General features: G+C 43.7%; 2 protein-coding genes across 2 annotated transcripts; both read left to right on the plus strand.

Moving 5' to 3' along the window:
- The first annotated feature begins 2,704 nt into the window (after positions 1-2,704).
- ZRANB2 (zinc finger RANBP2-type containing 2) lies at positions 2,705-13,669 on the plus strand. Its single transcript, XM_065841914.2, has 10 exons — positions 2,705-2,837; positions 3,159-3,211; positions 3,313-3,421; positions 4,281-4,363; positions 5,611-5,687; positions 6,222-6,359; positions 7,186-7,358; positions 9,486-9,572; positions 11,229-11,393; positions 11,938-13,669. Exons 1-10 carry the CDS (start codon positions 2,782-2,784, stop codon positions 11,999-12,001), a joined length of 1,005 nt encoding a protein of 334 aa, XP_065697986.1. The 5' UTR covers positions 2,705-2,781; the 3' UTR covers positions 12,002-13,669.
- Positions 13,670-15,422: 1,753 nt separating this feature from the next.
- On the plus strand, positions 15,423-23,076 carry PTGER3 (prostaglandin E receptor 3). The gene is made up of 2 exons (XM_065842343.2): positions 15,423-16,476; positions 20,280-23,076. The coding sequence occupies exons 1-2, from the start codon at positions 15,658-15,660 to the stop codon at positions 20,565-20,567; spliced, it is 1,107 nt and encodes a 368-aa protein (XP_065698415.1). The 5' UTR covers positions 15,423-15,657; the 3' UTR covers positions 20,568-23,076.
- Positions 23,077-23,790: the final 714 nt, after the last annotated feature.

Below are 23,790 nucleotides of genomic sequence, written 5' to 3' on the forward strand. Positions count from 1 at the left end.
GAAGTAAATTGAACAAAGGGGACTTGCAGCAGCAATCGCTCTGCCCAGACAGGGAAAGGTCGTGTTTTCAAAACACGGTTCATCACCTCAAACTTCTGGGTGCAGCTGCTGCCCTGAGACTCCACCAGGACATTTCCTTCAGCAGGAAACAAGCACCACTTAAATATTCTTCTCATTATATTTTTACATTTTAGTAACTTTTAAAATATTTAAGCCTGAAATTATTAACAGGTGAACTGCAGTTTTGCCTCTATTTTTAAAGCAGCACGTATTCTCTTCCATTTTGTAACGTAAAAAGTAAGTTTGGCATGTCTTCATTTCCCTGAAGTGAAAACCAGGGATTATAAACAAATCTTGGTCCTTGAAGTCATCAATAAGTGTTGTTTTTTGTCTTTTTTTCTGGGCTGGACAGCAGGAGGATTTTATTGTTCAAGACAAAGAGAGGTATCCTCTGAGCTCATTTTCAGTTTTGTTCTGTTGAAGTTGACCCTTGTATCTGGACAGAAGCCACGTGGAGATCATGAAATCTGCACAGGCTCTGCCCCTTCTTTGGTGTTTCTGCAGCCACCAACAGGAGAGAGACTCGAATTCTGGAAGCATGCTCAAGAATTCACAATTATTCCAGTAAGAACCTGGGATTTCAGGGCAATGCTTCTCCTAAACACACTGAAGTTCAACCAAGTTCTTACAAAAGTCAACAGATATCGATTTTCTTCTAACATATGAGCTTTGAACAATATTTTCTAATAAGCAGAAGGCTATTACAGATGCAGAAAACCTTCCAGCATGAATTAATTTATTCTTTAGGTCTGGATGTTTTTTGTCTCTCTGATAATACACTTCAGGACTGATAGCCCTATTAATTATGAAAGGGTTTTCCCTGACACCACACAAGAATGAGTGAACCTCCAGGGGCCAAGTTCTGGTTTTGGTTACAGTGGCACATGTTGTGCAGGAAAAGGCAGGTGACCGCAGACAAGTCCTGCTTGGGGGAGGTCTGAACACTGAGATATACGACATGATCCTGATGTACCTTGTTCCATACCATGTGCAACTTAAAATCATCTTGCGTTCGATTTCCAGTGCAAATCGTGCACACTGACAGTGATGGTTCGTTGTTTTTTTTCTAATAGAGTTATCAATAGGTTGATATTTTAAATGTCCCCCCTGAATTCCATTTAAAAAGCAGGCTTTTAATCTGCTCCAACAACAGTGCCTGGAGAAATGTATGTTCCTGAAGTGCCACCTGCTGTACTGGATTAAACCTTATTGGTGCCAGGAGCAAATCCTCCTGGGCTGCAACAGGATTCTACAGCTTTTTTCAAGCTCTTTTTTATTTACTTCATTTTAAAGATCAGTGCTGACAAAGTGATGGAAGATTCATTGCCATCTACTACAGCGCTAAGACTCTGATAACTCATTTAAGTTTAGGCTGATTATTTAGTGCCATAAAGGAATGTCGTTTGGAGAAAAAATTGCTAATTGAGGTTTTAAATTTGGCAGCTGTCCACCCATGAGGCAGTGAATGTTCTGACTCTGGGGCAGAGAAATCAGGATTTTTCACCGCCCTTGTTCAGAATTCCAGCACAGCCCTTCACCTGGGACCTCCTCTGGCTGCTGGAAAATGCAGGTTTAGTCCTTTCTGATTATTATGGACATTTCATAACCGTGAATTTCTACACAATCCTCTGCAGCAGATGCCCTAACACATTTTTCCAGTGCACTCACACTGGTTTGTATTTTTTTATAAATAAATAGCCGTAACACTGTCATCTCATGACCTGGAGAGGAGACGTGACAAAAACCAGCCCTGCAACCAGATTCCAGGTGATTTTTCCACAGGATGTGGGAGGGAAGGTGCCTAAAAACTGCCAGGAAAGTAAGGTTTGCTATAAATAAGCAGTGCTGAGGTGTTGCTGGCCAGGCTGGGAGCAGCAGGGCCTGCACATCGCGGCCAGTCCAAGAGAACAAGGCAAAGGGGTCAAACCCACCCACCAACAAACCACCCAGGGGCTTTTAAATCGTAAGAGGGTGTTTGATTTTTAAACAACAGATTTACTTGAACTCTCTAACATTTATACTGAAGCTCTGTCTTTTTTATATTAAAAACCCTCTGCATGTTTTCATGGGGATTTTGTTCGGGCATCATCACAGAGAAGCCAGCCTGAGCTTTGAGCGCGCTATGAAAATGAGGCCTTTTTTTTTTTTTTTTTTTTTATTATATATCAGCAGTTGATGGGTTTCTCTGTCTGTTTTGCTCATGAAGGTGTACAGATACGGATTCACACATGGATTTCCCCGAGGAGCCTGGGAAGTTCTGTCTCCAGGGGCTTCTGGGTGACAGAGCCACACAGCAACAGTTGGAAGAAAATGAACATGAACAAATGAGCTCGTACACGAGGGACTTTCACCCCGCCAAGGCTGGAGGACAGAGGGTCTCCCCAACAGCCAGAAAGGTTCCCCATCAGACACAAGGGCTCCCCCACAGGCTCAGGGGCTCCCCGGCAGCCCCTCTCCTCAGGTCCCAGCCCGCCCACGATCGCCCCCGCAAGCCGCATTGCGCATGCGCATCCCGCCGGCCCGCTAGGGGGCGCGCCTTCCTTCGCCTCCTCTTCCCACTGCTGAGCTGAGGCGTCCGAGCCGCTGCCTGACCAAAATCCACCCCCGGCGGCTGCCCCCCTCGCTGCAGCAGCAGGGCGCAGGCGGGGCCTGGGCAGCCTGACCGGCGCAGGACCCCGGTCCTCTTGCGCGGCGGCGGCGCTGGGCTCGGCGGAGTCCAAGATGTCGACCAAGAATTTCCGCGTGAGCGACGGGGACTGGATCTGTCCCGACAAGAAGTGAGTGGGGCCGACGGGGCGGCCGAGCTGCGGGGCGGGACCGGTCCGGGGCAGCGCCAGGCAACGGGGATCCGCGGCTCCCCCCTCGCTGGGCCCGGCCGGGCGGGTCCCGCTAGCGGGCTGGGCCGGGGGAGCTGCCCTGGAGGTTCCGCAGCTCCGGGCTCCTCAGTCCGTCCCGGAGTCGGACACGGCCTGAGAAACGTCGTGTTTTAATCGGGTGCAAATTCAGTTTTAAGTATAAAGGCGTTTTTATTAAGTCTCGTGTGTGGGCATTTTCCAGCGTTCAGTTACCCACCGCCCTCCTTCTCTTTTTATTTTTAGGTGTGGGAATGTTAACTTTGCTAGAAGAACCAGCTGTAACAGATGCGGAAGAGGTGAGTGTCTGAGATTAAATGTCTTTTTCTCCTCTATTTCTATGGGGTTTTTTTAACAAGATGGTTAACTGCTTGGTTTTTGTTTCTGTTTACTTTTCCAGAGAAAACGACGGAAGCCAAAATGATGAAAGCGGGAGGGACTGAAATAGGAAAGACGCTTGCTGAGAAGAGCCGGGGCCTCTTCAGCGCGAACGACTGGCAGTGTAAAACGTACGGGCTGCTGAGAACCGCAGAGCATCCTCTCGGAGCCGCACAGCATGTCTGCAGTGGGATACTCAGTGTTCTCAGTGTAGATTTAGTTGTACTGGTGAGAGAGGAGTGATGAAAACTCACAGCTGTTCTACTGATGCTGTTTCGCTGTGAGGATTTTTTCCATTTTAGTTTGCTGGATGGCAGTTACTAAATTAACATGGCTGGAGAAAGATTTTGGAAAATCAAGACTAAAGAGATAAAAGTTTGTTTTTCTTTGATGAGCTGAGACACTTTTCAAGTTCAGAAGAAATGGGTAAATGGAAGTAACGACTTCATTGCTGGATGATACTTTACTGTTAACATTCACTAAATGTTTAGTAGCAAAAGTTTAGCACATAGTTAAATTCTTAGATGTTTCTCCAGGCCATCAGTGGAGAATACTGAAATCTAAATTAGGAAAAGATTAAATAATAAAATCCTTTGATTTTTTTGAAAGGTGCTTTTCAGATTTTCTCGAGTGCTTTAAAGAATTCAGGTTTTTGATGATTGAGTAAGATGACTGACTAGGGAAACCTGGATTTTTAATTTTTTTTTCCGCAAACTTGGCTGTGTTTTGGTTCGCTCTGTTCTGCAGCAGGAGAGGGGCCAGTGTCCAAGGAGTCCCTTCAATTCAGAGTTGTGGTGTCTTTCCAAGCTCAGAGCGTCACACGACTGTTGGCCCTGGGGTTAATTGTGTTGTGCTGGTGGCTGCAGATCACCACCACAACTGGCAAATACATTTTATGATTTCTTTTTAGAAGTGTTGCCTCAACATTTAAAGTTTTTGGTGTGTAATAAATTGTTTCTTATTTCTGTTTTGTTATTTTTGCCTTTGAAGATGTGGTAATGTGAACTGGGCCAGAAGATCAGAATGTAACATGTGTAATACCCCAAAGTACGCTAAACTGGAGGAGAGGACAGGTGAGATGTAAATGGTTTTAAAATACTCAAATTACTATAAGAGAAGCTCTTTTTTATAAGTTGATCTAATGTAATTAAAGGGATTGTTTTCCAGCAGAACTAGCAGAGTTGATGGATCTTTCATGTGCAGATAAATGCGTAGGTGCTTGAGCATGATGACTTTTAGCAGCGTGTAAAGTGTGCGATGGTTTCGTTGGGAAAGCCAGCGAACATTCAGCTTAAACTGCCTTGATATTTGGTTTCGATACTAAGACGTTTGGGAGGAGTAACACAATGTTTCATTAAATTTGAAGAGGTCGTGTGTGCGTAGTGCCTGTCCGCAGAGGACTCAGCAGCCACACAAATGGTGCGTGGAGCCTGTGTACTTAGGCTCTGATCTCTTAATGAGGCTGGAGGTTTGGTCAAACTGTGACGCATTTTAATCTCCTGCATTAACAATGAACCCAGCGGTAACCAGGACAGCGATATCATCCTTACAGCGCGGCCAGAGCATCTGTACTGTTACCGCTGCAAACCGGGTCAGGCAGAGAAATTAACGCACAGAGTGTAACTTTAATGCAGATATATAAAAGCAGAGTGGGAAAGAGCACAGAGCTTATTATTTGAAAGGAAAAACAATATTTTTAATATTGCTATTTAGTACTGTAAGAATATTAAAGAATAATACCTAATTCTATTCCATATAATTAATTTCTTAAACTATTATTTTTTCAAGTTCTGGTGTACTTCAGAGTAGCTTTGCAGTTGTGTGCAGGGCACCCAGCGTGTTGCACGCATTTGCAGTAAATTACGAAGTTACTTGAAATTAAAGCAAGCCATTTGAGTTTGCCACTTGGGATAAAAAGGAATAGAAAAAATCTTAAGGCAAATTTTGACTGTTGTACAATTCTGTGCAACTGCAGGATGCTTTTATTGCTCCCTGATAACAGATGTACAGCTGTGTGTGTTGCTCAGCACAGCTAAAATCCTCATTTTGATATTTTTCATTCTTTTAAACACCATTGCTTCTGTGTTGTTTATGTGTCTTAATCCATTTTCTCCATTAGGTTTCTGAGGAACTATATTTAATTAACGTGTGTGGGGACAACTTTTATTCCTCTTGAAATCATGTTGTATTCTTATGGCTTATGTTCATAAATCCACGGAAACTTCCAGCACCTCTGTGAAAGTTTATTCTAAACTTTGTGCTTACTGTACCTGAATTGGGTGCAGCTCAAGCAATTGTCTTGTTTTACCACTTTTTAAAGGATATGGAGGAGGATTTAACGAACGAGAGAACGTTGAATATATAGAACGGGAAGAGTCAGACGGGGAGTATGATGAGGTAAGACCAGGCCCAGGTTTTACTCTGGAGACACGTGCTGTGCGATGCATTTAGGGGACACACGTTTGTGCTGGTCAGAAACACGTTGTGGTGTGTCTCTCTGTTAAATGCTCAAGCATAAAATTTTGGAACTGAAAGTGAATGCGCCTGTTGTGTCTTTTGGGGGCTAGAACTAAGAATGAGTTCAAATTAAACTGCTACAGGCTGAGTTTGTTAAACTTCTGAGGGAGCTGCCTTCAGGGATACGCGTATTCTTTTCAGCCAGATGTTCAACACTGTTACATAAAGATAAACCTGTAGACACAAACATGAAATACTGGTTTGTTCAGATTTCCATGAATTTTTTTGAAACCAATTGTATCTCAGCCAAGCTTCTGTGTTGCTAATTGATGTTTCGTGGCGCTTCCCTTTCCCTTAGAGCAAAATCTTATTTGAAACTGATGTGCACTTATTTTCTTATCAAAGTTTTATCAAAATGTACAGTTGGAAATTACTTTTGTTTAAATCATGTACTAATGGAATAAAATTTCTTAGTTTGGACGCAAAAAGAAAAAGTATAGAGGAAAGGCTGTTGGTCCTGCGTCTATCCTGAAGGAAGTGGAAGATAAGGAATCTGAAGGGGAAGATGAGGAGGATGAGGATGAAGATCTCTCCAAATATAAATTGGATGAGGTAGCATGGTTTATTTGTTATTTTTCTAGCGGTTATTTTTTAATCATTACTACAGTACTGTTTACTGGCAGTAGGTAAGGTTTGGTCTGTATTTTTCGCTGCCTTTGGAGCACCATCAAGGAGTAGCTTTCAGAATAACGGTGCCTGCAGCGTCTGTAAAGGGTGGGCACAAGCTCTCTTTGGTTCCAAATACCTCCATTCAAAGATGTCTCACTTTTTGAAACCATCAAGAATTATAAGCTTATCTGAGATAAGGATCAAAAATTCTGAGATCTTTACTTGGAATCTTTTTTGTGTAGTTACCATTTAAAGGTAATGCTCTTGAGTTTTACTCTCCGTCTTTTAAAACCACATCAGATTTATTTTTTTATAAAATTATTGAGACCTCTTTTTCATCTTTCCTGGAATACGTGACCTTCTCTGGGTAGCAGTCCCGCAGAGACATGCGTATGTGCTGATTTTCACACAGCAGTCACCGCATTCTGTGTATGAAACATGGCTGCAGAATTGTGCTCAGGTTTTAGCTTTTGGGTCTCAAAAGTCTTCGAGACACTCATTTAAAGTAATTGGTAAAAATTATTGTTCTCATTAACTTCAGGAAATAACAGAAAATGGGACTTCAGATGAAGTTATTACAGACTTTTTATTAGTTTGCTTTGAACCACAAATTTTTACTCACTCTTCACTCTTAAAATTTGTGGATCTCATTGATGCACTAACAATAATATTTTCAAAGCTTAAAAAATAAAGCACAAAATCAACCATAGAATAAGTACAAAACACTAACTGAAGATAAAGTATTTTTTGTATATCTGTGTGTTTTCAGGATGAGGACGAAGATGATGCTGACCTTTCAAAATATAATCTTGATGCCAGTGAAGAAGAGGACACTAATAAGAAAAAGAAATCCAATAGACGCAGTCGCTCTAAGTCTCGATCTTCCCACTCCCGATCTTCATCGCGCTCATCCTCTCACTCAAGCTCAAGGTCTAGGTCCAGGTAAACGGGTACAGGTCAAGGGTAACGCCAGGCAAAATGTCAGTATCTAACTTCTTTATTTACTTTTTTTTCTTGATTGCCTTACAGTTTTAGTTTAATAATGTTAACAATGTTATGTACAGAATTTCTACAGGTAGTTAATGTTCTGTTCTGCCCTCTGTGAATCCTTGGCAGGAAGGCTTCATATGTCTTGTTGCTTGTTTTAGTGAATTTAAGTTGATATTTCAGTTGAATCCTTCAAATACCTTTTAAAATGTAAGTTAATTTTTATTTTTAGGCTTGTTGGCCAAGAAGTGATTAAAAGAATGAACTGTTTTTAGCAATGTTGAGCAGAGAAGCAGAAGTGGGGGGATTGTTAAAGTAGGAGGAGATGGCATAAAAGGGCTATGATGCTGCAGTCCAGACAGGCTCAGGGAAAGGACAGAGTGGAAAATATCCCAGAAATAGAGAGAAGAAACTTGACCTTAGAGCTTTGTCACTTGCCATCAAACTAAGTACAGTGGCAATGTTGTCAGGATTACAATGAAGGTTTATATTGATCGTGGGGCCACAAAAAAGGTCTACTGGGTAGATGTAAGATCTCACATTATTATTATATTTAGTAATATATGAACAATTCAAGAAATGTTTTGTAATCATATGATGTAAATCATGTTGTAGCTTTTTAGCTGCCGTACAACTAAGACGAGGATGATACTGATAGGTTTGAGACCTCAGATTTGGTACTAGCTCATAGGTTTATACACAAAGTTCATATATGTAAAGTCCAAGTTTCTTCCAATGTTCCAAGCCTTGTCGCTGCACCTCTCTGCTCTCAGCGCTGTGATCGCTGCCCGAATCCTGCAAACCCTTGTACTAACCACACGTCAGCCAACAGCTGTTTTGTCTTTCTCCCCATTGCTATCGTGCTGTTTTTCATGCTGCCTCTTCTCTGGAAAATTAATCTTCCCAACCCCTGTTGGCAGCGTCACCCCTCTGTCAGTTCTGCCTTGAGACGAGGATTTGCTGCCTGGTTCCAGGGAGGACAGTGTGAAATAGGGACTGAGCTGGCCATGGAATAGGGGCTGAGCTGGCCGCTGGTAGCCGTTGCTGTAACGAAGGGAGGGGTGAAGGTGGCTGTGCCGCCTCATGGGAGGATATATTTGAGTGCAGTTCTCAGGTTTAGGGCTGGGAAGGTCAAAGAGGAGAGAAAAACTTCATCCGACCATAGCTTTGTTCACTAATGCACGATTGTTAACAGTGAAGTATGAAGTAGCTTGTCCTAACTGAAATTTGCTGGGGTTCTTTCAACTTTCTGTTGAACTTTTTGCTTCTAGCTACAGATAATTAATGGGTAATATCATGTGCCATTTGTGGATACTTTGTGTTTTTTAAAAAGTTAAATGGATTTTCTAGTTAATGTGTGTTCATACTGCTTTTGTTTTGCACAGTAAAATGAAAAAGACATGGTAACAATATAAACTGGGAGGTTGACAGCATGTATAATATATTTTTCCTGAAAATGCTTTTAGAATTTGTTTGCAATGCCTTCTATCTACAATGGTTACTGGAAGTCTGCTACCATTTTTACATTTCTTGTGGTTTGTGCCTTAAAGAAAATCCATTGACATGAAAAATTTGAAAATAGTTTTGACTAGTTACAAATAGTGTTGGGTATGTCTGAATTTTGTCAAGAATTAATTACTACTTAACTTGAAACTGCTTCCAAAATGCTTGTGAGAACTTACTTGGGGAGAGTTGGAGTTCGCTGGTCTTAATGCTCTTAACTACTCTGCTTTGAAAATAAACTGATGGTTTTCAAGTTAAGGCACAAATTAAAAGATGAGGCATTGATTTCATGAAATACTTAATAGACACGCAGTTGTTTCATTTTGCCAAATAACTGCAATCCTGTTTAACTTCTGTGCTATAGGAAAAGTAATGCAAAGCTGACTTTTATAAATGTTTAATGCATCATCTTACATGTTTACACTTCTGTTTTAAAATGTACTATGGTGATACTGGGGGTAGGAGGACATTGTCACTTGTTTAGTGGTACTGATGCCTTGTTGTCTTTGCTGCTAACAGTGCAGTTATTCTGCTAAATACGAGGCAGACACTGGAAAGAATATCTTCGTGTTGTTTCAGGTCCCACTCAAGAAGTTCTTCCAGTTCCAGATCAAGATCTCGTTCCAGTTCCAGAGAACAGTCTAGATCTCGTGGGTCGAAATCAAGGTGAATGAGGTAGCACTCTCTGCTTGCAGAGAGAAAAAAGAGCAGAAGAACCAACCGCTTGTTGATTCCATTGTAAAATTGTGCCGGTCAAAAAACATTAACTCATTTTTATCTCGGAAGTCAGAATTCCTGGGATCTCTGCACGAGGTAGTTACCACCACAGATGTATTTCTTGACAGTGCGAGGTTGCGGTTGAAGAGTTAAGTCTGATCTAAATTAGATGAGTGGATGCCACAGACCATCTCTTGGAAAGAAGAAGAATTTGAATGCGTGTTTGCTCACTCCAGTCACTTGTGCTGTGTTTGCTGTTTCCGCTTTGGCTACTTGATGTGGAAGAACGTTAGAAAATACGCAATAGTTGTGGGTTTGTGCTTAATGATAACTTATCTACCGTAGCTAACTTCCGCTAGATAGTGCGGCCGCTGTCTTTAGAATGCGGGGGGATGGATAAACACATTGATAGTAAACCCTGTGAGAATCTGACAGGAGTTGGAGCTGGCTGGTGTTTGCCGTATAGCGGTTATGGAGCTGCAGGGGGAAGTGTCACAAAACTGTACCAGTTCCTTGAGGTGTCCTTGCACGGAGGTCCTGTGGCAGGACTTTCCCTTTGCGGTGGAATGAAGAGAATCTTAAACCTGTGTTCAGGAAAAGAAATTGAAGTTGGGAAGACATTTGGTGGCAGAAACGTGCTGTGGGTTGTCCCGTGAGGATCAGCGTGAGATGGAGTCCCTGCTTTTAGGAAGAAAAGAAGGGTGTTTGTGTCCTCAGCAGACGCTGAGCTGGGTTCACGGCTGGTGCCACACGACACACACCGGCGGCCCGCAACATGTGGGCTTGTGAGAAATGGGACCATTGGGGTGGCTGCAGTGAGAGCCCTGACAGCATTTTACCGACAACATACACTGTGGTGGTGGGTCTGTAAATATCTGGCTTGTTGAAAAAAAAAAAAAAAAAAACAAAAACCAAAAACTAGCTGGTAGGTGTTTTTAGACATTTTTGAAATTACAGTTGAGGACTTTCTAGCTCTATTACTTTTCCCACAAGTGTTTGGTTTTTTTAAAATAACCAAAGTGATTTTTGAATCCTTGTAAGTGAAGCTGCTTCTTTTTTTTTTTTAAATGCCAAAGTGACTGTATTCTAAGAGGGTTTTTTTAATATTTTGGTTGTGGAAGGTCTTACTCTCTACCCAGTTTTATTTTGAGATTTGTAAATACATCTTCTGAGGGTTTTTACTATTCTGGTTAGATCAAAATCACTTGACAAATTTCCAGTGTGAAATATCCATTAATGTGAAGCGAAACATTGTTAAATCAGTGTTACACCTGTGGGTTTCAAACCATTATGCTTTGAATTTAATTACCGAGAAAGGTCCTTGCGTAGGTACTTCCCGTCCCCGTCTCCTGTCACTTCCTTGTCAAAATGCGTCATTCTGGAAACACTATTTAGCAAAATTTATTAAGAAAACTACCACAGCAGTGAAAGTCTTTATTGACAAATAACTAAGGAGTAAGTATTAAAGCATCTACAAATTTGTTTGATAAAAGGCTTATGTGAATAGAGTAGTGAGTGTTCATGGAAACTGTCTCTTTTTGTTCTTTCTTTGTTCTTTCTCTATTATACCAGAATTAAATCTGATTTATTTCTTAATCAATAAAGATCCAGCTCCAGGTCCTACAGGGGGTCTTCCACCCCGAGAAAAAGATCTTACTCAAGCTCTCGTTCATCATCTTCTCCCGAGAGAAGCAAGAAGCGAAGTCGTTCTAGATCTTCTTCATCTGGTGATCGCAAAAAAAGACGATCGAGATCACGGTCACCCGAAAGGTTTGGGTTTATGTAGAATAAGAATGGGTGTATTTAAATGTGTGATTTTTTTTTTTTTTTTTTTTTTTTTTTTTGCTGAAGGACTGGGAAATAATTGAATCTGATCAGTTATCCTGATATTAAAAGTAGTTTTCTCACCTCCCCTACTATTCCTACCTATTAAAACCTCTGTAATTGCCAGTTTTTTTTTCCCTCCAATGAAACCTCCTCCCACTAAGAGCGTGTCCATAGAAAGACCCAGCTCACCATTCTTGCAGTGTGTGAAAGTGTTAAGCTGTACCTTACTGATTTATTCTCATTAGTAAAGATTGCATTTAGAAATTGTATTCTGCTTTCAGTATTAAATTTAGTTTTCAGTATTCACATTCATGAGCTTAGTTATTTCTGTATTCTACAGAATATTCTATCTATTTCTATATTCTTAGAAGGCCCCTATCAGAAATACTTGGCTTCCAGCTATTGTAGGATGCAGACTACTCAAAGTGGATGCCAAAATTAATTGCGACTTACTTCTTTGCATGCTTTCTCCGTTTATATCTTACAGACGCCGCAGATCATCATCTGGATCTTCCCATTCTGGTTCCCGTACAAGTTCTAAAAAGAAATAATGCAGTAAAGCTCACATTTAAAAAAAAAAAAAAATTCCAGTCAGTGCATGAGACATTTTTAAGAATTTGGTGTCTTACTTGGTCAGAAGTGCTGAATCTGCTAGTAGAGGTGCATGTCTGTCCTTGCTTTCTGGAAAACTGCAGCTTTGTTCAGTCATGAAACAAAACCTGAGGTAGCATTTTAAGCCATAAACTCCCCAGAGGAACTGTGAAGTGCTTGTATTGGAGTAAGGGGGTTTTTATTGTTTTTAAAGACTCAGTTACTCAACTCCCGGCTCTGACGCGTGTGAGCAGGCACAGGTTGGATCTGTTCTGACACAGCTCTGCTCTTCGTGTGACAATGACAAGTATCTGAGGAATATTGGAAGAACCCATGAGCTTTCTACATCCAGCTCCGGAGCTTGTTTGGTGGAGCTCGTGTGGGACCACAAGAGATGAGCGTAGCTGTAGGCCGGTGCTACCCACTCCACAACCGTAGTGAGTACTTAGGTCTAAGTATTTGTTATTTTTCTGTGTTGAAGTGTAGCTGGACGCCCCTCTCTTTAGCTACGCTCAGTGCACAATAGCTGTGAAATACCCAGGCCATGGTATGGTGCTGCAGAGAGCACATTAGACTTGGTTCTTTGGGCTGTAGAGATGGTTTCCTGCAGTCAGGACAGTGCCCTTTCTGCAGCGGGTTCTGGCTGCGGTATCTCGCATGCAGGGAACCAGGACTCTGCGATCCTTCTAGCAAAAGGATCATTTAGGAGCTGCCCTTGAGATGCAGGAGTGTAGAACTGGCTCCTTGGAATCACGTGAAGCTTCTGCAGGCCGGCTTTAAAATTCATTGGGGGCTGACTTAATATTTTCAAGGTATCTGAATTTTATTTATATTTTAAAATGAAAACTAATAAACTGTGTAGAAAGTTCTGACATCTTAAATGTGTTCTTCCTCAGTCATTTTTTTCCTTAAACATAATTTATGGCTTAAAATGCTTTATTGAATCTATTTTACTAGCAATATCCCATTAAACCTTGGTCTCTCTTGAGCTCTGTTTGGTTAAGAAGGGTTTAAGTATCTTCAGTGCCATCACAAGGTAAGTATGTTAAGGAAAACTCTTCTTTATAAGCAAGCAAACAGCAATATATCTCTTTATTTCAGTAGTAAAACTTCCAAACCCATATTTGACCGCTGCTTTTTTTTAAATGAACTGCACAAAAACAAACAGCAAAATTTGAAAACTACGTTCTGCTTTTTTTTTTTTTTTTTAAGAACTTTCTTTTGGACTGGTCTATAAGCAAAGTGGTTTTGGTGTAGAAATATTTTGATAATCGTTTTGCAGAAAAAAAGTGCTCTGCAGTTTCTTCTTTAGTGCTTTCTTTTTTATCTAATTTCCATGCTAAATGTATGTAGATTGCACAAGAGCAGGTTAGTTTGTAACTGTGCCTCTGACAGCTTCCAAGTCCAACTACTAAATTGTAAAGATCAGATCTAGATGCTATGTTGTTAGCCTTTGGTTTTCTCCTCGTGCTTTGTATTAAAATTGTTGCCGTACTTAACAGGTGAAAGTTTTTAAATTTAGCACACGATAGGCTACAGGCAAAGGAAAATTAAGGTTTCATTGGGCTTAGATAAAATGTAAGGCAAACTGATTCTGTAGACAAGTGTAAATAAAAGCTGTGAGTCAACCCTGCGGTGAGTGCTTTCTCTTGAACAGAAGCAAATCTTTCTTTACAACCTGGGTGATGTTGTTGTTTTCTGTTACTGCATTACCTGCACTTACCTGCCCACACATATCACACATTCTCAGATTGTTTCAGGTCTTTTAGCACTGAAACTATTTGTGGACTAAGGTAGTAGCCTGTTTAAAATGAGCTTTTACAAATCTTCAGGGTATTTTCTGCTGTCTGTGTTCCATGTTGTCCTTTCAGAAAGTTTTCAGAGAAAGCAGTATGTTTAAATCAGTTTGATTTCCACATTTTCAAATGCAAAGGCACAGCGCCTATGGTAGCGTTTGCTGGTTATAAATGATATAAAAGTTCTCTTTTTAGTTACTGCATCAGCAGGTAAATTAGAACCAAACATGGTCCACATCTGATAAGACACAAAGCTGGGTTAATCTCAGGCACTAAAAAGGTGTGTGTTGGATGGTGACATTATCGCCAGATGCCCTAACAGTCAATTTTTCCTCTTCCACTATAAAATATTTCCCTTGGCCTCAGTGTAGCCTTTGGGATCTGATAAATTGCTGCCTGTAGAACTAACAGGTATTTCTGGGCAGATTTACCAAAGATCAGTAATGCTTGCCATGGCAAAGGAGGAAGTTTTGATGAGTTTGAGTTAGGGATAATGTGCTGAGATAAATTAAATACATTTGTGAAAGCAATGGTGGTTTTGTGTAAGCATTCTGCTGCAGTAACTGAAAACTAGGAAGTGATTCTAAATACAAACAAGTAATTTTAGGTAAATTTGGCAGCAGAGTAAAAATGTTTCATTTTTCTTCAGATAGTCAATTAGTAATAAAAAGCATTAAAATGTGTGTATTGGTACATCTTAGAACACGATGGCTTTGTGTCCATGCCAGGGAACAACCAACCAGAGTCAAATGCATTGAATAGTCAATGTTGGGTCTCACCAACTGCCAAACTCAAGTGTAGTTACAATGAGCTAATGCAGTCAGTAGTTACACCCACTAATGTGCAACATTTTCATCCCTTTGGGTGCATTAGGCATTTGCTGCGCCTCATTCTGTTGGGATTTTTGGGGGGATAATGTGTTACAACCTGGGCTTGCATTGCTGATGAGCAGACTGATCTTAAATCGTGGCATTTTAAATGCAATAACAGCATCATCAGCCCACCTTTGGGGAGTGATTGAACGTAAAGAACATTTTTCAAGAGCAATGAAAAATACTCATATTGAAGACACTTGGAACATTTGTCAGTTCAGTGTAGCGCTGTGAGACAAATGTTGAAACACAAAGAGCAAGGTGGGCAGGATAACTCCAAACAGTAATGATGCACTTTTCATCCAGGTGTCGAGAAAAACCTCTGAACAGTAAATGTTGGGGAGTGGGAGCTGAACGCTGGATGGGGCGGGAGCTGAAGTTCTCTGTAACCTCATTTTAACTGGTGACCGTGACAATTTCACGTCGTGTTCGGCTAGAAAGGACTTGGCGCTGGAGTCCTTGTCAAGCCAGGGATCAGCTGAGCCCCGTCCCAGAGCTGCACGGACAGGGCCAGTGGCGGGGTGGGCAGCCCCGCGGGGGACAGGGGACAGGGCCAGTCCCGGTGCCGCCCGGGGGCAGCAGAGCCCGAGGACTGGCTGGGGCCGGCGGGGACACCCCAGTCCGGAGCCCAAGGGAGCCACCCACGCGGCGGGGCACGGCCTGGGGCCCCGGACCGCTCCTGTGCCCCCAGCCACGTCCTGCGCCCCCGCAGCGCTCCCAAGCCCGAGGGAGGTGCCGGACCGTGCCGGTTGTGATGGAGCGTTCCAGGCTGTGCGGTGCCGCCTCTCTCCCCCGTGCGGGAGGAACCGCCTCCCCCGCCCGCCCCTACCCCATAACGGCTCCTCCCGCGGCGCACCGGCCGGCAGCGCTTCCCGGCCCCGCCGCTCCTCGTCCCGCCGCCGAGCCCGGGCACGGAGCGGCTCCTCGGCGCTCCGGCAACCCGGCGGGATGAGCCGAGGCCCGCAGGACGGCCCTAACGGCAGCGAGCCCAGCGCCATGCCGGACAACGGGACGGAGCGGGCGGTGTGCTGCGGGGCTGTCACCGTGGCGTTCCCGCTCACCTTCATGATCATCGGCCTGGTGGGCAACATGCTGGCCCTGGTGCTGGTCGTCCGCTGCTACCGGGCCAAGGAGAACCAGCAGAAGCAATCCTTCCTGCTGTGCATCTTCTCCCTAGCGCTCACCGACCTGCTGGGGCAGCTGCTTATCAGCCCCATCGTCATCACCGTCTACCTGGCCAACCGCTCCTGGGACACCATCGACCCCACGCACAACCTCTGCATCTTCTTCGGCTTCAGTATGACAGTCTTCGGGCTCAGCCCACTCTTCATCGCCAGCGTCATGGCCGTGGAGAGGACTCTAGCCATCCTCACCCCTCACTGGTACGCCAGCCACATCAACGTGTGGGTGACCACCATGGTGATGCTCGGCGTCTGCCTGTTCATCTGCTTCTTTGGGCTCCTGCCTGTCATCGGCCTGGGAGAGTACACGGTGCAGTGGCCCGGGACCTGGTGCTTTGTCAGCACCAGCAACAGCCAGCTCACCAGGAACCTCGTCTTCACCTCCATTTTTGCCATCCTGGGGCTCCTCTCGCTCATGGTGACCGTGGTGTGCAACCTGGTCACCATGAAGGCCATGGTGTCTCGCTGCCGGAACAAAGTAACCATGTCGCACTCCAGCAAGCAGTGGGGACGGATCACCGCAGAGACGCTGATCCAGCTCTTGGGGATCTCGTGTATCCTCTTGATTTGCTGGGCACCACTGCTGGTAGGTCACTAATCCCCCACCATGGGTTAACCCCCAGCCCCCTCCCTCGGAACAGGGTGGTGGCACTGGTGGTCCAGGTTCTGCAGGGACAGTGTGGCCATGCATGGGCTCTGCAGAAAGCAGGGACAGGGACAGAGCCCGTGGGTGCCAGGTGTGGGGAGCTGGTAGGAGGACATCGTGACTCCCACCCTGCACACCCCATCATCAGCACCCCGAGGGTCTGAGGGTGATAGGACAATGGAACAAGAACTGACTTGGTCCTCGTTTGAAGGAACCTATGAGGAAGTTTATCAAGAGCTTATGGCGATGGAGCTTTGTGCTCTTGGGAAACAGCCACTGACGATTTTTTATTTGTTCCCACCTTAAACTCATTTCAGTGCTTTATGAGAAAAAGTACTGCTTGTGCCTATGCCTTCTGGTCTTCAGCAAGTCGCTCACTGTATCTTATTTACGGCAGCATTCTGGGCTTGTTTCTGGTTTTTTAGAGGACCCTGGCATTTGTTTCCTCTATTTTGTTGTTCCTCACATGCCCTTTCTTGAGTAAACCCCTCCTCATGGTTCAGGAGTGGAGGAGGCTGAATTCACATCTCTGTCTGCACACTCGGGAGTCTGGTACCCTGTCTGAAAAGGGCAGCTTATTCTGTTCCCAGAGGATAGTATGATTTTTTGAAAGTTTGTGCTTGCCAGAAAGGGCTGAAGGTGGCTGTGGGTGTTGGAAGTTATGTGAGAGGTACCTAATGACCGGAGAAGGATTTGTCTTCCTTCTTGCACACAGAGAACTTGAGCTCTCTTGATGGGGCTGTGACATGAGCAATGGCCAACACAGCTGATGGGTGTGAGGTAAAAAGAGAAAACAAATTAATTTAGTAACATTATCCTTGAAATGCCATAAAATCTCCAAAATAAGCCTTCCCCGAAGTAAGAGGCTGTGAATTAACTTTCTAGAGAACATTAACAGCTTGCGACAAAAATGAAATATGAAACCACGTTGAAAATTCAGTGAGAATTTGCAAGCGAAGAATAATGTTCTGTCCCCCCAAGCCCCAAGGAACGTTGGGTATGATAAGTTAAACCAAGGTGGCTGCCCTGTCCCATTTCTGCCGTCCCACTGACGAGCGCAACGAAGTGCCGAGGGGAGACATCAGGGTTTCTTTATTTTACTGAAGTTAACTGTTGCATGCTTGTCTGTAGTTAAAGAGCTCAAAAAACGGGAAGGCATTCATTAATGAAGGATGCACGTTTGTCTCTCAGCCCATGTTTTTGTAGCTGTTCTGTTGGGATGTGGGTTCTGCCCTGAGATGCTCCCTGGAGCAGGACCACGGAGCCATCACACCCAGGGGTTTAACCAGCCTTGGAGAATAGAGAGAAAACCCCTGAGATGAGGGATACTGTCTGTCTTCCTTCAGCCCTCGTGTGCTCAGAATAACCCGTGAGGACGCAGGGACCCCTCTGGCTGCTTTGCTTCCCGTGACGTTTTTGCAGATTTAGCAATGGGGAGTCAAACTGTTACGGCTGCCCACACTGTGCTGAACAGGTCTGTGGGAAGGGTTAATGGGATGAGTTGATGGGCAGTGCTAATGGGATGAATTAACAAAGCTAAGCGCAGAGCAGAGGCTGTGCTAACATGGCTGGCACCTCCAAAAACACTTGTGGGGCTGGTGGAGGAGTGTGGGGCGGTGGGACGTGAGCAGAGCCGCCGGCCAGGAGCCGGACGCGTGAGGAGATGCTGGTCTGGACCCTTCGCACATGTTTCGTGATGGTGTGTGGGGCTGGTCCCTGCTGGGCATCCCGACTGGAATCCAGGACGAATTTGCTGACAGTGCGGCAGCGACACGTGAGGGCAGATAATTTGTGCTGTGGGGTTCTGCAAAACTCCTCTGGCTAATCAGCATGTTCTCTGGTCTTTATATGCTGGAAATCAAGCAGCTTCTTTGATTTCCTTCAGGCACGGAAGGATTTTTATACATAACACTTTAATGTTTTCTGTACAACTACGAAGTACGAATTAGGAAAAGTACAAACTGGAAAATTATATTTGGGAAAATTTTTGTCTTTTTTATTTTTTTCCCCCTATGTACAATGGAAGTTCACTGTGGGCTCTTTGCAGTACAGCCCACACCCAAGAAATAACCCCAGAAAGTCCCTGTGAACTACAGGCCAACCTCAGCCATATACTACAAAGATATTGCACAAAATGCAGCTTGTCTTTGGTTGTAAGTCTGCAAACCAGGGTAGTGGAGGTCTGATGGTAGTGGAAAATTACATTCAGTGATAACAGTAACATTTAATTTACTCTAATTTAATAAATACAATTTTTGACTATATTAACATATGCATTTTGAGTCAAAATTTTTATTGGCATAAATTGTATTGTTCCACCTGATGTTGTTCCTCCAGCTTTTGCAGTCCTTCTTTTAATTAATTTAGAAGACCGCTACAGGCCATGATAAACAACGTTTAAGGACATCAAACAATTAAAATTTCCAGTAGACCAATTGCTGGTCCGATAAATATTCCAGTAAAGGAATATTATGTAATAAAACCAAAAATAAGCAGCAGTTGTCTGCTTGGAAACTGTATTTTATTAGCCTGATATTTTTGTAGCTCCATGGGTTCACTTACAAAAGGAACAAGACAAGGTCTGGAAAACAAGGCTCATTGCAGAGTTCCTAAAGGAAGAGCCAGAGGAGCCCCTCTGGTTTGTCCCAGTATTCAGATTCTTTTCTCCCAGGTTGGCTCCAAGGGCTCACTAACAAAAGAACAAGAGAAGGCAGCATAGAGAGAGCTGTGGTGGTGACAGTGACAGTGACTGTGACAGTGTCCCAACAGGCGGCAGTGGCAGGGGAAGTGGTGGGGCTGTGGTTGAGTAGCTCCTTAATGCAGTCAGGATCCATATCTCTCTGTACTTTTAAAAGCTCTGTCCACGGTTACTTATTTTCAGTTTTATTTAAATTAAAGGTAGTAGATTAAATCCTCAACTGCTTCTGTTTAAAGAAACACAAACAATTCTGCATTGCTGTCCAAGCTGCCCTGCCTTCCGGACTCATCTTGGTCTTTCCAAGGTCAACACATGGTGACGGATCTGGCATCCAGAATATCTGTTGGAATGGAAAAATCCTCCCCCATAGCCTCTGCTCCTGGCCACTCTTGCTCTGAGTGTCCCCATTTTGGGGGACAGCAGCAGCTCAGATGTGACATTTCTGGGTGACGCTGTGCTCTGAGGACAGCATTCTGTGGGAAAACCTGGGCTGGTGTTGCTGCTGGTGGGTTTGTCCTGGTGCTTTCCAAAGGCTGAAGTGAAGACGTTGGGCAGGGCCGCGAATGACTGACGGCGAGTCTCGGGCTTTTCCCTGCATTTTCTGTTTATTTAGTGTGTGATACCACTGACCTTTGCAAAGTTAGATGTGCAGCAGAGCCATCATGCACAGGTGTCCATCTCCTCCACATGCACAGGAGACACATCAAAATCATAGAATCACAGACCAGTTTGTGTTGAAGGGACCCTCGCAGCTCCCCCAGTGCCACCCCTGCCATGAGCAGGGACATCTTCACCAGCTCAGGTTGCTCAGAGCCCTGTCCAGCCTGGCCTGGGATGTCTCCAGGGATGGTTCATCCACCACCTCTCTGGCCAACCTGGGACAGGCTCTCACCACTCTCAGGGCTGATGATTTCTTCCTCATGTCCAGTCCGAATCTCCCTCCTTTAGTTTAAAATCATCACCGCTTGTGCTATGTGACTACCCCTTGTGACACACAGACACAGTCTCATAACAAATATCACTTTTTCCTCCCAACTCTCTGTAGATAATGATGTTGAAGATGATCTTCACCAACACGTCATTGGAGCACTGCAAGGGCTTCCCCCTGGACACACAGAACCCAGACCTGCAGGAGATCTGCAGTGTCTTCCTGACAGCTGTGCGCTTGGCCTCGCTAAACCAGCTCCTGGACCCCTGGGTTTACCTGCTCTTCAGGAATTTCCTCCTCGAGAAGTTCTGCCAGTTGGCCAGCGCCATCTCCAAGTGCTCCACCAACCAGTGGAAGGAGAGGTCCATCGCCCTGGCCGAGGAGAGCCGGCAGACCGAGGCCTGAGGGAACACCCAGCCTGTTGTGTGGAAACTACTTTAGTCAACAAGCAGCTTTAAATTTTACTGTGAACTGGGCTAGTTGTAACATGTTTGTGTCTGCATATAGCTGACAATGGTGGCTTTATAGTGCCAAATAATTGTTTGTCCAATGTGCCCACAGTTCTTAAACACAGAAGGAATTAAGTTTGTTGCTGTGTTCTGTTGTTATTGCCATTTGTAACTGAGCTGCAGAACATGACATTTTGTGTGCCTAAAATAGGGTTTGGAGAGAATTTTCTTGCGTTAAGGTAGAAAAATGAGTTTCCTACAAGGGGACACTTGGGACAGATTTAACAGATTAAATTACTGATGAGATCCACTCCTATATATATTTTAATACTAAGATGATCTACTTCAGAGAGTCCTTCTTCCTCCTTTTTTCTGGAGGGACAAGGTGAAAAGGGGGAAAAATACAAGAATGAAGGGAAGACGAAACTAGGAGGCTTTATTTGGATTTCAGTGCCTTAAAGCTGAAAAGGTTGTGTTGTATCAATGACGGTACATCTGTCTCTTCAGAGAACAGAAGGTGGCACGAGTCTCGTGACACATGGGCTTGTCCTGCTAAATACTCATTGTGCGTGATGCTAAAATCAGCTCATCTGCCAGGGGGATGGAGCAGTGGGACAAACAGCACGGCTGAGAAATCTAATACTTCTTTTTTTTAAAATAACAGCCTGTGAAATAGCCAGGCATTCCAAGAACTGCTGTTTGTGAAGCAGACTATAAAACTACTTTGAGCAGATGGAGAGAGCGATAAACAGGTTGTAAAAGACAGTAGATGTGCTCCTTCCTGTAGATTAATGGCAAAGGTTTACAAAGCCAAAACCACTGTTTTCATACCAGTTGTTTTATTTGTAAATGCATATGTCCAGGAATAAAATGAACATCACACGATTTCTAAATCATGTGGATGCCACTTGAAACTTCTTCATTACTAAAAAGTCCTATAAAGTGGCCAAAATAGCACCCCCAAAAAGACAAATTTGAGAAATACTGCAGCTTTGGGAGTTTGTAAAATAAAACAGACTGGAAGAGGTGGGTGGGAGTGTGTGCATTAGTCAGGTCTTCCCCACAAATAACCTTCAGGTTTTATTAGAAAACTGAAGTTTGAATCTGTTTGTGTCGCATCTGAAGTTTATTTTTCAAAAGGCTACATTTTTTCCTTGATTTCTTAGCCCTTTTGTAGATGATAGCCGCCAGTGTCTCCTGTGTCACAGCTTCTTATGCGAAATTAGATGCAAATACAATATATCATGTATTTGTACACCGTATGCTATGTGCCATGTAGTGTTGAATTCAGGGGCCTTAAAGGCAAATGCATCTGCTAGGAATTTATTGCACAGAACCTTTATTTTTACTTCTTTTATTTATAAAAGTACTCAAAAGAGAAACTGGCCACTTGTCTTGTTCTGCTGCATTGTCTATTTGCTTATCTTCCTATCAGTCAAACAAAAATAATTAATCTGATGGCAGAAGCCACAGTTTACATATATCTGATTTTATCTGGGCAGCATCTGAGTGCAGCCTAAAAGCGAATGTCTGTCTTTAATTCAGGAGCCGGCCTAAAACCACAGAGACACATTGTGTAGGGGCTGCTCTTCTTGTATCAGTGCTCAGCAGCTTCTTCAACTTAATGAAATTAATTCCCTTTTAGTTAGAAGCTGACCGCATCCTGCACTCACTTACTCATCAGCACTTTGGGAAACACAGTGAAGTAAAAATTTCACTCATTCTCTTTGAAAAAGTGCCTTGCAGGATGCATATTTTTATTTTTAAAAAGTTATTTTGGAATATAAGAAGCCTGTTCTTCTGCTCAGAGGATTGGTATTGTTCCATTTATGTACATCGGCTTTTTAAAACAAATAAACAAAGCCAGTCACTTGTAAAATATGTCGGGATGACCTGAACCATTGGACTAAATCGTTTTTTCTTGCACACAATCAACCAAATACGTGGTAAAGAGAGAAGGGCTCAATCTGAGATTGCTGTGGGAAGGGATCCTTGTTTGGTTCTGGAGGATCTGAACATGGGTTTGTTCTTAAGGGTCAGGGAGGTTTCACTTCAAATAATTGTGTTACGCCATGCCTTTTCTTAGCAAAATAGGAAACTTTTATATTTGGAAAAAGGCAGTTCTCTCCGTCTTTGGCTGTGGTAATATGAAGAAGCTACTTTAAATATCAGAAAATGGGAAAGAACATCTAATTTTGGAGCACGGTATTTGCCAGCTGTTGCTGCCCCTGCAGGAACACACTTTGAAAAACTAATTCAAAGGGTTTAGTGTCTGTCAAAGCTTTTGTTTCCCATGTACTTGTCTGAGCGGTGAATTTTTGTTGCGTTTCTTTAAAGATGCCTTTTATGTGATGTATTTAAATTCCACTACAATCGTGTTTCTAGTACTGGTTTTAATATGTTGTACTCCTGTCAAAGACATTGTGGGAACTGTTGTGTATGAAAAAAATGATTTTGAGATCATCTTTTTTGCCTTAAAACCAGCTTGTTTGTGTCCCAAACCTGTGTGTGCTGTATCAGTCGATATACAGCTCAGCACAATAACCGGTCCCCGTTTCCTCACCACCTCGGATGCAGCGTCATGGTGATTCGCACCCCCTGCTCCTGCAGTCCCTCCTAACGCCCAAAGCCGTGTTTAGTGACAGCCATGCCGACAAACAGTGACGTGAGTTTTGCGAAAGCAAACCCGGCTCCCGGCGGGTCTGCAGGGATCAGATTTTATCTGCGCGGTTCCAGGTGCGGCAGCTCCCACACACTGGGCTCACACCTCCCGAGTGCTGTGTGGGGACGGCAGAGGGGACCAGGGCTCTGTGTTCAGGGGTTTTTTAAACATTTTGTGATTTTAACACAAAGCAGATTTATACAGAAGAGCAGCGACTCCTCTAATGTGCCGGAAGCATCGTTAGGACGAGCAAACCCAAAGCACCACAACAGGATTCGTTGTGCTCCTCTGATAAGTCAGTGACATGTCACCACGAATCTCTCTCAAGTTAAATCAAATGACTTTCAAAAGAAAAACTGCAAACAACTGTGTGCAGTTTCCCATTATTTCAGCTGCCCTGCCTGTTCCCTCACTGCTGATGGATTTACAGGGCTTGTCATGTGGGGGTTCCACTTCTTGATGTGACTGGCACCCCGGAGAAATGGACACAGGCTGATGGAAGCCTTGGAATCCCTGC

Source organism: Patagioenas fasciata, chromosome 6 (assembly GCF_037038585.1).
Source record: "Patagioenas fasciata isolate bPatFas1 chromosome 6, bPatFas1.hap1, whole genome shotgun sequence".
Classification (NCBI taxonomy): Eukaryota; Metazoa; Chordata; class Aves; order Columbiformes; family Columbidae; genus Patagioenas; species Patagioenas fasciata.